The sequence below is a fragment of the Lacerta agilis genome, chromosome 17 (genome assembly GCF_009819535.1).
Source record: "Lacerta agilis isolate rLacAgi1 chromosome 17, rLacAgi1.pri, whole genome shotgun sequence".
NCBI lineage: Eukaryota > Metazoa > Chordata > Lepidosauria > Squamata > Lacertidae > Lacerta > Lacerta agilis.
This window is the reverse complement of record NC_046328.1, coordinates 12,923,705-12,940,415: the sequence shown is the minus strand read 5'-3', so window position 1 is coordinate 12,940,415 and position 16,711 is coordinate 12,923,705. Positions and strand designations below refer to the sequence as shown.

The window sequence follows — 16,711 nt, the reverse complement described above, 5'->3', positions numbered from 1 at the left end:
CAGGCTTTTGCGATAAAAAAATTGTTTAAAATTCCATCCCACGTGCTCCCAGTACAAACAAGGATGAACTAACAACGCTAAACAAAAACAGACCTTATATAAGCGATCTTTCTTGCAGAGCTCCACACTCTGCTTCCATCTGTTATTGCCTTTGTACAGGTAAGCAGCAATGCGCCTGAACTCAATCAACTCATGTTTCTCTAGACGCTGAGCCAGTGTAATGTTATCGAAGTTGTCGTAGGCATCAATGGATGCTCGCAAGCCCTATTTGAAGGCGGAGAAAGTTATAGTCAGGCACATGGAGGAGCAAATTAAATTGCTACAAGCGATGCTAAGCCTACAGTGCTGTATCACGGAGGTGGCTGCAAGTTTCGGGCTACAGATTTACATCAGAAAATACTCTGCACGTACTTAAAACCACTGGCCTCCGATCTGTTTAGTGCAGTGATGGGGAACGTTTTTCAGCCAAGGAGCCTTCTGGGCAAATGGGTGTGTGTGTGTGTGTGTGTGTGTGTGTGTCAATTTATTTATTTAATTTATATACCGCCCTTCATTCTGAAGATCTCAGGGCAGATCATGAGTTTAAAAAATACAGGGTAAAAGCACAAAATAGTTACAACAAAAATTAATAATAACCACACCTCCCACAAACACATTTAAAAGGCCATTGAATATTAATTAATCAACCAAAGGTTAAGCATTTTAAAGTAATGAATTATGTGGTCATTTTGCATGCATACTATAATTATGCTTCTATAGAAAAATGCCAAATCACTGTTCCCAGAAACTCACCTGGTAGTCTTCCTCCTCCGTCAGAAGATTGTTCAGCGCTTCATTGACTCCTTTATTATTATGATTCTGGACCGAGCGCAAGTAAGGTTTCACTAGAGGCAGCTGATTAACCTAGGGGCAATGCAATTGTTTAGGCAAAGAGCTGTTCTTGCTGAAGGGCCTCCTACAAAGTACATCTCTAAGGTATTAGGGCCCACCCAATTAAGTCACATTAAACCCCTAGAAACTAGTCATCTCCCAAAACAAAACCTTATTGGAACAAATGGTATATCCACAATTTTAAAAAGTCATTTTATACAAATTTATGTGTGCAACAAGAGGATTTAGAAACAGGGGGGAAAGTTAGTCTAAGGAAACCCAGCCAGATGGGTGGGGTATAAAAAATAATTAATTTTTAATTTATTATTATTATTAGGTCTTGGCATGATAAGAGATGAAACCCCTTTTGCCTTGAATGTACAATTCGAAATGGAAAGGTCTTCAAGAGAAGTATGTAATTTAGCTCATTTTAAATCTGTGCCTCCTCTAACTCACCTTGGAGAAAAAGCTGACCGTCCTTGTGTGATCCAGCCTTGGAGATAATACCAGGAGGAGATCATTGATCAGCAGTGGTTTATAATCCAAGTAAAACTGCAGTGCTTTGTAATATAGCTCCACATTGGCCACCTAGAGAACAAATTCAAACTGTGAGGTAATTGGCTGCCCCTGAGAGTGATTTAACGAACAGCATTTAGTTAACTATGACCCTCTTATTTGGTGCTCAAGAGTCTTTAACAGCTCTGCACAGCAGTATAAAAAGTTAGAGCAAATAAATAAATAAATCTGCAAGCTTTATCATGCTGCCATCCTTAGAAAATGGAATCAATAGTTGCTAACTTAAGTGTACCTAAGAAGTGATGCATGCCTGATGCTGGATAAAAGAGTTAATAGTTTTCAAAACCACATGAAACTGCTGGGAGAGCTTGCCTGGAGCTTTGAGGTTTGGTGCCACCAGTATGCAGATGATACCCAACTCTCTCTCTCTCTTCTTTCCATCTAAATCTGAGGAAGCTGTTTTGGTGCTAAAACAGTGTCTGGTGTCAATAATGGACTGGATGAGGGCGCATAAGCTCCTGTTTCTCAGAGAAGCAACTTTAGAAAATCAGAATGTATTATTAAGAAGCTGAATGATGTATGGTGTTTCTGCCACAGGAAGATTTGGCCATGTCTTAAGGTCCCTTGGCCACCTGCTGGGTTTTCAAGACACGCTAACAGATCTGAATACCTGAACTGGTGTGAAACTCAACATGCTTTGGGAGGTCAAACTGAGGAATTGTTACCATTATAGCTGCTTACCTTTGCAATTATGTCCTTGAACTGCCCTTCCTTCCATGCATCGGTAGGGTGGTTCATCATTGTAATTATTGCGTTGTCATATTCTTCGTATTTGTCATAGAGGAAAACCAGCTCTCCCCAAAGATGGGCCTGTTCTGCTGCCCGAAGCACCTTGTGGTGAGAGGAAAGGTAAGGTACAAATCAGGCAGTAGACAAAGCAATGTTTTAAGTAGAGCCTGCTGAAAAGACAAGAGTTCAGGCCACTCGCTCTGTTTAATTCGGGGTCCGATTAAAGTATGTGATCTTTGACAATACAAGCCTTAAATAGCCGGAGGCCAGGATATCTGAAGAACTACTTCTATCCACATGAACTTGCCCAGTATTTCACCACTGGGCAGTGGCGGAGCTTCATGCTCTGGCACCGGGGGGGGGGGCAGAGAGCAGGCGGGGTGGGGCTGGCACGCATCCTGGGGGGCGGAGCACGCTGCCTGCAGGGGTGTGGCGCCCAGCGCAGGCAGCCACAATGGCACCCCACCAGGATTGCACTGCTGGGGGCAGTGCACTCCACCCACACTTCTCTTCCTCCGCCAGTGCCGCTGGGTGCCACATTTTGCATTGTCCTGCTTGTGGAAATCGGAAGGTGGGCAACTAAGCAGGTCAGGATCTTTTCTCCATTTCCCCCAGGAACTGCCCACTCCTCTCGCCCGCCATACCTGGCCCCCTCACTCCCAGCTTTCCACAGTAAAAACTTTCTTCTAGAATGTCTTTGGATATTAGCCCTGACTTTTTTTTCCCTGTGTCCACTACTGTTCTTATTTTATTTAAATTGACATGTATTTTTGTTGCTAGGAAAGCAGAGTAAGTGGCATTTTTACAACAACTTTTAAATAATTTGTGTTATATGATTGACTCAATTGCAGGTATATTGTCAAATACCTTGGGAATGTTGACTCTGGACCAAAACAATTCCAGGTGCTCTCTCATCTTCTGTGGTTTGTATTTAGAGTACAAGATGGCAAGTTCAGTGAACATCCCCATGTGGGCACGCTCGAGGCCCAGAGCAGCTTCTAAGAGGGCAATCAGCTCTTCAAAGTATCCGCGATCCTAGGATTAAAGACCACAGCATGTTTAAGAAGTGTATACCTCACTTGTAAAGAAAAACGAAAAAAGCCTTGCAATTTTAAAACCAGTGATAATGCTTGAAGAAGGAATGTATTAAGAAGATTGCAGAAGGGACTGTTTAACTTGGATATAGGATGTTCTAAACACCTTTAGGCAACAGTCAAAGTTAGTAGTACAGTAGCACCTTGGTTTTCGAGTGTCTTGGAAGCCAAACGTTTTGGTTTTCGAACGCCAAAAACCCAGCAGGAAATGCTTCCATTTTTGAATGCACCTCGGAAGTAGAATGGCTTCCACTGCGTCCCCCGCCCCCCCCCCCCCCGCCAATTTTCTCCATTGAAATTGCAGGTCACTTCTGCAAGACCCTTTGCGCCTTGGTTTTCAAACGTTTTGGATGCCGCACTGTCTTCCGGAACGGATTACGTTCGAAAACCGAGGTATCATTGTAGTTCATTAAGTGAAGGATAAGGTATGTGGGCCATTTAATATGAAGCAGCAGTTGGGAACTAGAAGGCCCAACATTTTGAGTATGACACACTGACGACACACGTTGGTGCATCTGCACAGCCATTTGAAGTGGTTCTCTAGCCTCCTTATGAATGTGCAGAATATTCTACTGAAGCAAAGAAAACTCGTGGCATAGCATTAATTCCTCCAGCTACAGTTTTCTAAAGATGTACACCTGGCTTTAGCCCTGTACATATTGGGTATCAATTAACATTAAATTAAGCCACAAATACTATGCATCTTTTAGCTTGCGTTAGCTGTCTTAAGCTCGTTGGAGGAAAGGTGGGGCATCGGGTTTTAAATACTATAATAGCACTGCTGCAAACAAGCAGCCAAGGGCATTTTACACTTTTAAAACAGTTAAAAGGAATCCCACCTGATAATAGCTGATCAGCTCTTCAAGCTCATCAGCATGGATTACTATGTGTAAGCCACAAATCTGCGCAAGCCGGAACTCCTTTCCATCCACACACGCAAAGCACACCTGCAAGTGGGAAACAAAAAATGCTGTTAGCAAACTGCATTACAAGTCAACTTGCCCAAATACCTTATATCCAAATACCTTATATCAGGATTTGAGCCAGTCCCCCACATGGACGCTTATCTGAAATATTTTCCACAAAGTAGGTATGCAGGTTGTGTTGACCCTAATGTGGACTGTTGCAGAAGCTTTGCTAACACCATCTTGGTAGTCAAGATAACCCCACAATTAATTGGTCGTGGTTGTAGCAATGAGCTCATATATGTTTATTCACTTGCTTTAATATAAGCTAATTGGCTCGCTTGGATGTTATCCTTATCCTTGGGCTCGGGGGTGCTGGGCTCTGAGCCCAGAAAGGGGAACTTGGGTATTTGCCACCTATGCCCTCATCTGGGCAGGTGAAGTGTGGGGAGGTCCTAGACAAAGCGGCGTATGCTGCTTTGTGTATAAAGAATGTATGCACGTTTGCTTGGGCAGGGAGAAGCCATCTCCTTGCTGCAGTGTCCGCCCTGCATCTGCAAAGGCTTGGAGAACTGGCAGACAGCTTTGCTGTAAGTCCATACCTTCTTTAATAAAGCACTAGAACAGGCCATTCTGATGTTCTTAGCATCCTTCTTTCGTAACCCTGCACCCAACCACTACCACAAGCCCTCCCCTTTGGTCCTGCGGTTCAGAACAGAAGATGCAATTGATTCTCTTAAAAAGGTATTGCCTTTTGCACTAGGGTGGTTGTTTTTTGTTTGTTTTTAAACAGCAGCCATTAGTTTGTGGCGAGATCTTTAACTGCTAGTCTTAATACCTTCCCTCGCAGCACAAAACGAGTTACCTCCTTCCATGTCCTGGTGCTGTTGGCTTTGCGGCCACTATCAACAGCTGCCTGGTACTCCCCAAGATGAACCAGAGTGGATGCCAGGCGAGCGAAGTTAGACACATTGTTGTAGAGAAGTTTGGCCGCATCGTACATGCCCTCCTCATAGCAGCGATCGCCAACCTAAAGATGAAGAGTTTGTGACAGTGAAGGAATGCTGGGGCACAAGAGCTGGAGCTGGTGTATTTCAAAATCCATGTCGGAAGTTAGCTTAGCTGGAAGTGCTAGCATTTAAGTAGAAAACGTACCTGCTGTATGTGAGCATTGTTTGGGCCGCTGACAAACTCTTCTAGCTCCGAGAGCCTATTAGTTTTTGCCAAGGCAAATATAAGTTCAGTCTCGACGTAAGATTCCCTTGCCTTTTTCCTAGCCATTTGTAAAAATTTAACCAGATCCTCCCAGTTATCTTAACAAGCAGGCGAGGGAAAAGAAGAGGATAAAGATAAATTAATTCCCTTGATTTTTATTTTATTTATTTATTTATTTTGTTCCCTATACTTGCAAAGAAGCAACAATATGCTCCACCTGTCAGCAGTACGAAGATACTTTATGTATACTGTACTGAAAGACTGATCCTAAACAGGATGGATATTTTAGTAATTCATTTATCTGAAGTACCTTTTAGCAGTGTTTTTAAACAAATTTAACATATTTCCATTTATTACCATGAAACCCTTTCAGAATTAGAGGTACATACTGAAGAGATCTGGCTCAGATGTTTTTCAACATAGCATGAGGATGTTTTATATAACCCAGCCTTGTCAAATGATGGTCTTCCCAAAGGATTCCCGCTAATCGAGCAAGGATGAAAATTACCACATCCTGCTAAGTGAAAAGAACCATTTGAGCTTACCATTTCTGTTGGCTGCCTGGACAACTTCCATGTAGGCAGAAGGATCGTCAGCCTTTATGTAAGAATCTATGGCTTCCTTCACCAAGTCCTTTTGGAGCTGTGCTCTGGCCAGCTGGCTCCAAACTGCTGGTTCATTACATCTCTCGGCAAATTCATAAGCACGATCCAAGTTGCCAATGTGTTCTATCAACACCTAGGAGGTTACCAAAATTAAAGTCTCAATAAATGTCCAGTGGGCACCACAGTTGTTTTTTTTTGGGGGGGGGAGGGAGAAAGAAAAAGGAAAAAGAATGATTCAAGTCTAGAAAAAGGTACAAAGTCCAAACAACCTTAGAACATCACTAGAATCTTTTGTTTATTTAGATGGTTTATACATTGTCCTTTACACTGATGAAAATCACCCTGTGGCTTGTGTAAACACAAAAAAAGCATAAAGTAACATAATCCTTTAAAAACACACAACAAATCACTGAATTTGACAATTTATACACGAAGCAGTGTTCATATAGCGTGGGTTCAGATTTGAGATACAGTGGTACCTCTAGTTACAAACACCTCTGGATATGAATGCTTTGGGCTACGCACGTGGCAAACTTGGAATTAACAGAAAGGTTTCCGCTGGCCGCGCAGAAGTGGGCTACTGTCGTGCGCATGCGCAGAACAGGCGCCTCTGGATGCGAATGTTTCAGGCTAAGAACGGACCCCCGGAACAAATTAAATTTGTATCCAGAAGTACTACTGTATAAAGCAGTGTTCCATAGACTGTTGCATTATATGGGCAGAACTGCTCCCCATTCATCCATATAGGAATGCATATATTTGTACATATCTAGTGGATTTACTGAGCAAATAGAAAGCTTGCCATCTTGAGGAAGAAAAAAAGAGTTCAGCGGCTCACGTAGGTGAAGACAGTTTCTGGCAAAGCCTCAGACATCACTGAACAGGTTTATATAAATCTACCCAATACACCCAAGGAAACAGCCACTGACACTCATCCTTGAAGTTAGACTCCCTTCTTGCTCTTCAAGTATAGAAACCAGGCATAGGCAAACTTGGCCCTCCAGCTGTTTTGGGACTACAATTCCCATCATCCCTGACCACTGGTCCTGTTAGCTATGGATGATGGGAGTTGTAGTCCCAAAACATCTGGAGGGCCTAGTTTGCCTATGCCTGATATAAACATTCAAGTGTGCTACATTTTGCTGACGTTTCATGCATAAGCATTACAATATTTAATTTTCTAGGTCAAGGGAGGTATCTGCAAGACACACTAGCTGTCGATCTGTACCAAGCCTCACCTGAATTGCAGAAGTATTCACATCAAATTTCCGAAAGATGGCAAAAGCTTCTTCATACAGCTCATTGCTAATGGCAATATTTGCAATATCTGGGGCATCATAGTTGTCTAGGCGGTTTATATACTCCATCACGCGTGTTCGGTCTGCTTTAATGGCCGTCAGTATTAGGAGATTCTGAAGATTCCTTTAAGGGCAAAGAATGAAATAGTCAAGAAATAGATTCAACTAGCAGGCTTCCCTGCAGTTTTTGTGTAAGAGTATTTTAGGATTTTATGCAGGAATAAAAGACAACTACGTGTGGGCAACAGTAACCAGTTTTAAAAGTGAGCATTAATTCACTTGAAACCAAAACTAGCTTCTAGCAGCTGAAGTCAATGCAACTTCACAATGTAATACAAAAATGAGCAGCGTTGTGTCCTGTCACACTATATAACTGGGGTGGCTAGCCATTTTCAGCACAAGAGTCACATTGGTACATTTCTCCTTGTACAGGGAGGCCAAGTGTGAAAGCAAGTGTGGCAGAGGGCCAAAAGCTCAGTAAGAATTCATTAATATTTAATTTAACAAATCCATTAATATTTTATTGGCTCTTTGTCTCTTTAATAAGTAATTCGTTTATTTATTGTATTTATTGTAAGGAGCACTCTTGATTCATCTGTGCTACCTTCCCAAGCCTACAGAGGATAGACTCTCCTAAATTTAAAATTCATAGCAAACTCATGTTTTGAAAAGCTGCCATGTACTCAGTTTCACATGCTGATTCACAAAACAATTGATACTCAGTAAAAATTTGCTGAGCAACTGAAACAAGATGCTTGTTTCAGGATGCCCTGTATACCTGAAGGAGTGTCTCCACCCCCATCGTTCTGCCCAGACACTGAGATCCAGCTCCAAGGGCCTTCTGGCGGTTCCCTCACTGCGAGAAGGGAGGTTACAGGGAACCAGGCAGAGGGCCTTCACTGTAGTGGCGCCCGCCCTGTGGAACGCCCTCCCACCAGATGTCAAGGAAATACACAACCATCAGACTGTTAGACGACATCTGAAGGCAGCCCTGAATAGGGATGGATGTTAAGGATAAGATGTTTTACGCTGTCTGATGTTTTAATCTGCTGAAAGCCACCCAGTGTGGCTGGGGCTAACCAGTCAGATGAGCAGCTAATAATAAACAAGCAAACAAGCAAACAAACAAACAAACATTATTTATTGCTATTATATTCACAGTCCAAACATCTCTGCAACGAACTATGCACCACTGTTGCCCCTATCCACAAGGAGACTGTTAGCAGTTTCACTCCTCCGATGCTGCAGATGAGATTGTTGTAAATCACATGCCTGTCTGGGAAAACTCTGGGAAAGGAAGAAGTCTTATCTCTTCCGCTGCGGGTACTTTTACACTGTACTTTCGCTTTTATTTCTTTTTGTTTGCTCTCTCAGAGCTGGAGAGAACAGACGCCATTATGCCTTTGTCTGTACATAATTGTGTAAATAAATACAGTGGACGCTCGGGTTGCAAACGTGATCCGTGTGGGAGGCACGTTTGCAACCCACAGCGCCGCGTCTGAGCACGCACAGGTCAGGATTCGGCGCTTCTACGCAAAGCACAATTTAGCGTTTCTGCGCATACACAAGCGCCAAAACCCAGAAGTAACCCGTTCCATTACTTCCAGGTTCGGTGCAGTGCGCAACCCAAAAACACGCAACCTGAAGCGGCCGTAACCCGAGGTATGACTGTAGTAGATTAGATCTATGATGTCTCACTCTTCCTGCTGTGTTTTGCCAGAAGATTAGTGTGCATATACCAGCTGGTATATGTCGCTGAGCGCACTGGAGAAGAGGGGAAATGCCTTTTCCAGAGCTGCGTATACCAGAGGACGCTCAGAATTTCAGGGGTTTGCAGGCACCCCCAGGGTGTTTTTCCAGGTATTCTTCCTGACCCCAATGGAAAAAGTCTTTGGGGTCTCCCATTTCAGGGCCCCTGAAATAACAGCCCCCAACACAGCTGACTTCCCTTGCAGTTCCAAATGATCATGCCAACCATGAAACAGCTTGAAGCAAAGGGCAAGGAGGATGGGGCACTGGCCCAGAGAAAGAAAGAAAGAAAAGGATTGTGCTGCCACAGCTAAATATTGGGAAGGGTCCCATCTGAAACTGCTGCGGGGGGCGGACAATTAGGCTTGCAGTGGCTGGTCTACCACTTCTGCTATATATAGTATATCCATTTTAGAGCAAACCTTACACTACGAAGCCTAGCACATAACATTCATTTCCATGCATATTTAGTGTAGTGGGGAGGGAGGGCCTTCCCTTTCCTACCTGTGCTCACTGAAGACAGAGTTATCCAAAACAATCTTTTCCAGTAGCTCAATGAGCTCATTGGGCAAGTCAGCTGTCATGAAAGCTTTGACAGTCACAGAAACCTCCTCTGGATCCTGCGTTTCTGATAATGCGGTTTGGACAACCTGAATGTTTTAAAAAAACAAAACAAATGTCTGCTAGTGCCATGAAGAGAGTATACTAGTAGCCTAGTTTTAGGAAGCCAGTTAGGAAAGGAGAGCAGGAGTGCATTTAACTTTCAAGGAACAAAGTTCAGTTTATGAAGGAAATAGATGGGTCTGGAAGAAGTATAAGCATCAAACTATTCGGCTTGCTTGGCATGTATATCTAACACAGAATCATGAGCAGCCTTCCCCACCAGAAAATAAAGAGTTCGGCACGGAAGGGTCTTTGGAGAGAAAAAAATCATAGGCAGAGAAACAAGGGGAAAACAAATGATACTCTTATAGAGCAAACAGGCGGGCAGGCAGGCAAAGAGCATCAGAGGGGAAAGGCTGATCTCATTTAGAGGAGAACTATGGGAAATGAGGGACGACGTTAAGATCTTTGGCAACTGCTACCCTTTTCAGAGCACAATGCTGAAGAACAGTCACCAACCACTAGATTCTACCTATTTTGTACAAATTCAGTCTACTTGCTATACCTGATCAATGAGCGGCCTCCTGAATGGATTGTTTTCCTCCAGAACGTTTACCCACAGTTCTGGATCTTTCCTGCGCACCAGATAGCGAGCTTCGCTCTTGAACAAGGAGTTCTCATTGCAGACCTGAAAGAAACAAAGGAAAAGGACAATAAATGCATTGAGTATATATTTGGACTAAAAGCAGCTATTTACAGGCAGCTATTTCCAGATTCACTAGAAGCCGTAATTAGGCTGTAATTCCATTTAATCTGCAACGCTTCCAATTCTGTGGCACCTTGCTTTTAGAAGCTGTCCTTTTCAGAAAACTCATGGACACACAGCCTTTACTGGGAAGAGATTCACCAAGCACAGATCCAGAGGCTCAAGAGATCTGATTGCAGGACAGAACAAGGAAGCAGCGGGATGAAGTGCAAATGTTGAGTGTCCTTTCAGTAACACACTCCATCTTGTTCAACTGAATAAACCATCTTGAAGAAGCTGCGTTAAGTTGAATGCCAACAAATGTTACTGTAAAAGCATCCACAGAATGTCAGTTTAGTAGTCAGTACAAAAGTTAGATTTTATTTTGAGACAGTGTCCCATTAGCTAATCAGCTATGAGCCATAACTTTATCTCAAATGGCTCATCATATTCCATTTTATCACTAAAAGCTTATTTTGAACTATATTTATTTGGGTAATAGGGAGAGTGCCTTATAATGTGTCCATGGTATGAGCTCCAGTAGATGTCAGTCTTTACCCCTCTCACTGTAACACAACTAGTATCGAGACCAGCTCGATGCTTGAAGTGCACATACCTTTGTAAATCTGTGCACGCTTGCTAATATATGTTAAACCTGCAGAGCTTTCCAAACTGTATGTTGCAACATTAGTGTACCGGCTGCAGTGTGTAGGTGTGTCATGTGAACGCTCCTCCCGGGGCTGGAAAGGGGTTAGTTTTTAACCTCCAGTTTGCTAGTAAAACTGAATTGCTGTGTCGCGAAATGATGCGTGTGTAAAAAGTGTGTTGCCAACATGAAAAGTCTGGAAAACTCTGTGTTAAAGGGTCAGTTCATCAGAGAAACACAATGTGTATTTGTAACCCAGTCTTGTAGTGAGGAAGTTGTCTGTACCTTTTATGCACCACCATTTGCATTCACCACAGTGGTTTATAAATTCGGAGAAAGGATTCTCTAATGCTACACTGAACTACCTGCCAAGGAACCTCTGCATATCTGCAAGGGAGCAACTGTCCACTGCGGAAGATGGTGGGTACCACTCAAGGACAAGCATACTGTTCATATAAGGCAGTTTCCCAACCTGGTGCCCTCCAGATGTTTGGAGTACAACTCCCATCAGCCCCAATACAGCTACATTGGTTGGGCCTGCAGAGCACTGGGTTGGAGAAAGCTAACAAGGCTTATATTAGCATCTCACCATTCAAACTGAGTGCATTCCTTAGAATGCACCCAATGTTTCCTTGCTGCCATAGGGAAGTTGTCCTTTGGACCTCCAGATATTCCTGAACTACAACTCCTATCACCCCATGTCATTTGCTGTGCTTGCTGTGGCTGATGGGTGTTGTATTTTAGCAACACCTGGAGAACAAAATGTTCTGCACACCTGCCATATGGAAAGGCTAGCAGCAGTGAGCAAACAAGTCTTCCAGGAAATTTGTTTTAAAACTGACTGGGGAAGGGAAGATATCTGAACTAACAGGTGGCTCATCTACTATTCCTGATCTTTTCATTGAGGAATAATGAGGTCACCCAAAATATACAGTTTGAAAGCCACCAGCTAAGAGAAGCTGCTTTGCATACACAATCATGGCTTGTGCACCAGAAGATGTCAACCACAACCCCTTTGAACGTTCTTAACTATGAGAAAATAAGAATTAGATTTGACAGATTTCTTAACCACTCTTCATTACAATTGCTATTCCAAATGCATGATACAATCAAATCCACTTACATGATACATGACACAATTGGAGGAGCACAATACAGATAGGTAAGTTACAGCAAGACAACACTAAAGTACCTTTATGAGTTCAAGGTCACACTGCCCCCTCTCATAAGCAACACACGCCAAGTGTGGGTCCCTCTTTTCACAGTATTTGCCTACAACACGGCTGTCGTAAAAGGGGTTCTCCCGCAGAAAGCGTTCTGGGTTGTTGTTGCTGTCAATATAGATTTTAGCCAGCGCATTGTGTGTTGCTGGTTCTTCGCAGCCTTCATGAATTCGAGACTCCAGCCAAGGCAGCAGCAACTTAAGCCTTAAATAAGAATGCAACTAATTAATTTTCTACGCTATCCTCCAACTTTTCCCCAACAGAATCAGCTTCCATCTCTCTCTCTCCCCACCCCCTTCAGCACTTATCATAAAGAGGGTGGAGGACCCCTGCTAAGGAGCTAGCCAAATAATACAAAATGTAAGCATTCTGCAGTGAGAGGAAGAGGATTTTATACCAGCTAATGGTGGAACTTTATTCTATGAGGGAACATTTCTTCCAACTCCTAAGTAAAGCTGCTCAAGTTTGGCTTCTACTGAGTTTTTGCCTTGCGCATCACCTAAAATTAAAATTTCCACCTTTGCTAATATAAAGGACTGCCTACTTTCTTTAATGCCTGTTCTCCATCTACCAAGGAACCCTTGCCTAAGGATGGAGACAAACAGCCACATCTTCCATTTCCGGAGATGGCAAAATCAGTCATTGTTAAATGTTATTTTTCCCAGCGAGCCTTGGCAAAACCCAATACTTGCATAGCACCTGAAAAGCCTCACTTGAATGTCTACTATTTCTTCCCCTATTCCATCTTGGGACTGGGACCCAATGGCTTCACCACCAGCCATTTTTCTTCCACCCTCACTGCTGTTTACCATTGAGCAGGGTGTGGTGCATTGGTTTGGCAGAAGAGAATGGCAAGTGTGGTTCAAGGGCAAGCAAAGAAAATTTTTAACATTTCAGTATATTATAATATAGTGTAGTGTCAAGAGGAGTGCCGCAACCCCAGAGTCATCTGCGACCTATCACTCAGGGGTCAGTATCAAGAACTGAAAAGGGAAAGGTTTTTTTCTGTTGATGAGGAGATGAGAGTTTGTTTGTCTCAAATTAAACCTAATATTGTAGTAAGGTTAAAGCTTACTGGGAAATGATATGTAATGATTTGAAAAATATGTTTAAAATAATGTTTGTAAAAAACCAATTATAGGGACAGAACTACCCAAACTGTAAAGAAATTTATTCATGTATGCGACTACAGTGGCAAAAATGTTATTTGCCCAAAAACTGAAAGTAGTACTCCCAGTGAAAGAAGAATGGATACAAAAACTTATGGAATATACAGAAATGGCAAAACTTACTGGAAAAATGAGAAATCAAGACAACAAACTTTTTATAAAAGAATGGAAATTGTTTATTGAATATTTACAAATAAACTGTAAACAGATAAGAACATTAGCAGGACTATTGTAATAACCTGAAGTTATGTAAGAATATATATATTTGAAGTAGATATATGAGTAAGTTAATTTGGAATATGCAGAAAATATAAAAAATAAATTTAAGAAACCATAGAAAGAGGGGGAAGGAATTCGAGTTTTGAAATGTTAAAATGATTGTAAAATTATTGAAATGTATTAAACTGAAAATCATTTAAAAAAATTAAAATTAAACCTAATATAATGAAATTTCCCAGAAAAAGCACCTCTCATTGAGTTTGTACACATACTTAAGGTTCATAGGAAAAGAAGCTTGTTTGTATTTTGGGAATGATTCGTGTTCTTATGTAGCTGCATGGTTTTATATTTTCCAGATGTCCCATGATCATATCATAAAGTAGTTGCATTCTGTGTTACAAATCAAGTGCTGCCAGGAGTGGTTTCTTTTTGTTTTCCAATGTATTTCTTATCAATTTAAAAACTGGTATGGCGGCAGCAAATTTTTATTCTGAACGTGTGGCCCAAAGAAGAGACTTTGACAGCTACTGATGTAAACTGATGAAGACCTAGGAAGCTTCTACCCTATTCTGCAGTATTTTGGTTGGTCTAATAAGCATACTGACCTAAAGTGGTTTTTGAAGCATTTTGATAAGTGGTTTTTTTACAAGCACATAGCTTTGCAGTTGGAATCTAAGGAGTTTTAGGAATAAAGGAATTCTGAACTGGAACTAAAATGAGTTTGTCTGCTTGTCTTACCTATTTCTTTTTTCCACTTCAGCTACCAGTTCATCTGTTGAGAACTGGCCTCTCACCACCATGATCAAGTTCTTGATAACATCTTCAGAACAATCCACATCTAGAAGCCCTCCAACCACGGCTGGAATACGACTTGGGTTTACCTAGAAAAAGGCATTATCTTTAGTTTCAGGTCTCGCCAAAAAATGTCCAAACTATTGTTATACAGACACATTGGTAAACTGCAGATTTCAACCAATTCAAAAACATCATTAAATAAAAGGCCATTTGTAGCTATGCTTAACATTTCATATTGAGTATCCTCTGATTACTTCCCCATCACATTTTCTGCTGAATGCCTAAGGTGAGTAAGGATTTGCTGTCACTGAAATCAAAAGCATGTTCTTAAAAGTTATGAATCAAATTACCGCATGTGTAGATACATTACCTTTTGAACGTAGATCTCAATGTATTTCTGCAAGTTGTTACGGTACAGATAGAGAACCAGGTCATGGACGAAGTCAAATCTGTCACAGACGATTATGAGGGGAAGCTGGTCTGTGAGCTTAGCTTCCTGTACAAACGGAGAGGAGCAAATGCAGCAATTATGAGAAAGAGAGCAACAATATGCATTATGAGAAAGAGAGCAACAATAATGTACAAGCAAGAACAAAAGTCCAAGAAAGAAAAACTTGAATGGAAACCTGGTTAATTACAAAAGAACCCAGCTCAATACTGTGGAACAAGGACTACTTATGTGACACAGGCAAACAACATGGCTGCGCTTCTCCTTCCGGAAATTACACGGTTCCTCTGCAATAGATTACCAAGGGCCGCTATGTGCATTTATCGTCAATGGAATGGAAAGGTGTAGCCCTCTTCAGTGCAGAAGGACATTTTTATCAGAGTTCAGTAAGCAACACCCATTGTGCATAGGCTCTCTTTTTTTATCTGCACCCCTAAGCGCTCTCTTCATTCTGTCTCCGAACTCTGCCCATCTGAACTCTGGGATGCATGTCCCCTTTTCTCTGTTCTATCACAGGTTTAAAGCCTTGTCTCTACTAACATCCCACACTACATTCTAGAGCAGTCTTCCTATATCAGAGGTCTCTCTGCTCTCTGGTCATATTTGCTCCTCAACTCATGAAAGGAGAGTGGGGAGCTTTCCACAAGAGCACTTCAGACAAAATTTCCCTCTTGTCCAACATCTGGTTTTCCCACAGCAACAAACAACCTGCCTGTGAGGAACTCACAACCAAGAAGGTCGGTAGCCCTCTCCTGCTAGCGTTCTCTCAGCACACTGTATTCAGTACTGGAGGCAAGATATACTGTATTTACTCGAGTCTAATGCACCATGGAATCTCATGCGCACCTCAATTTTAAGAACATTGAAACAAGAAAAAGTACTTGCTGGAGAATGCAAATGCGAATCCAATGCACACCTTAATTTTCTCAATGTAATTTGGCAAAAAAAAAAGGTGAGCATTAGATTCGAGTAAATACGGTAGTCATCAGGGTTTAGTAGCCGTATCCTCAACAAACTTGCCCAATCCCCTTTCAAAGCCATCTTGTGGAAGGGAATTCCAAAGGGTAACTATGCTCTGTGTGAAGTAGTACTTTTCTTTGTTTGTCTGAAATGAATTCTCCCCAATATTCAATTTAATCAGGTGATCTCAGCTTATATTATGAGAGATCACCGATGTGGTATTAAAGTAGCAAACCCAAGAGGGCAGTAAAAACAGAATTAAGGACTGAATCATCACCATCACCATTATTATTAATATTATCATCCCACCCTTCCCCCCAAAGGAGACCAGGGCGGCAAACAAACATAGAAAGTTAACACAATTTAAAATAAAACAAACATATTGAATAATAAGGGCGACACAGGAAAAAGTCTAAACAGACATTTAAAATACCACCACTCAGTTTGGTACTGTGGGTGTTTTACCTTCAGAAAGTTCTTCACCCGTTCTGGATTATAACAATTGCTTTCTCGGCAGATTCTTTCTACCTCTTTGATTTGGCCAGTCTTGCAAGCTGCCTGGATATACTTAAAGTGGACATCTGGGTCTTGACTGAAGTTCACAATAGAGCCCAGGAAATAAAACAACCCTAGAGAGACAGGTTTTAAGTGGTTGGGGGGTGTCCACATTGGGGTGGAGGGGAAGAGAGAAAAGAAAGGCACCTCTACAAGCATCAAATATAAACAGCTTCAACAAGGCATGGTTCAAAAAAACCCACAGCGTTTGAAGACAAAGGACCAGTCGCCCAACAAATTATGATCCAATAGCCAGTAATGAAAATGGCCTTAATCCATGCTATAAAATTAGGAAGCGTTTTCAGCA

The 16,711-nt window shown here is 41.9% G+C and overlaps 1 protein-coding gene across 8 annotated transcripts in view; it reads right to left on the bottom strand.

Annotated features, from left to right (window-relative positions):
* The window catches only part of LOC117061943 (clathrin heavy chain 1-like), a 54,644-nt gene that overhangs the window by 7,919 nt on the left and 30,014 nt on the right, over positions 1–16,711 (bottom strand). For all 8 annotated transcript variants that reach the window (XM_033174947.1, XM_033174948.1, XM_033174943.1 and 5 more), the window contains 16 exons: positions 16,315–16,478; positions 14,812–14,937; positions 14,385–14,527; positions 12,228–12,462; positions 10,210–10,332; positions 9,546–9,691; positions 7,233–7,416; positions 5,935–6,127; positions 5,330–5,487; positions 5,040–5,204; positions 4,109–4,216; positions 3,043–3,210; positions 2,128–2,277; positions 1,327–1,458; positions 793–903; positions 94–264 (listed from right to left, as the gene is read on the bottom strand). In XM_033174947.1, coding sequence (XP_033030838.1) covers positions 94–264; positions 793–903; positions 1,327–1,458; positions 2,128–2,277; positions 3,043–3,210; positions 4,109–4,216; positions 5,040–5,204; positions 5,330–5,487; positions 5,935–6,127; positions 7,233–7,416; positions 9,546–9,691; positions 10,210–10,332; positions 12,228–12,462; positions 14,385–14,527; positions 14,812–14,937; positions 16,315–16,478 — 2,477 coding nt within the window. The remainder of the gene's footprint in view (positions 1–93; positions 265–792; positions 904–1,326; positions 1,459–2,127; positions 2,278–3,042; positions 3,211–4,108; positions 4,217–5,039; positions 5,205–5,329; positions 5,488–5,934; positions 6,128–7,232; positions 7,417–9,545; positions 9,692–10,209; positions 10,333–12,227; positions 12,463–14,384; positions 14,528–14,811; positions 14,938–16,314; positions 16,479–16,711) is intronic.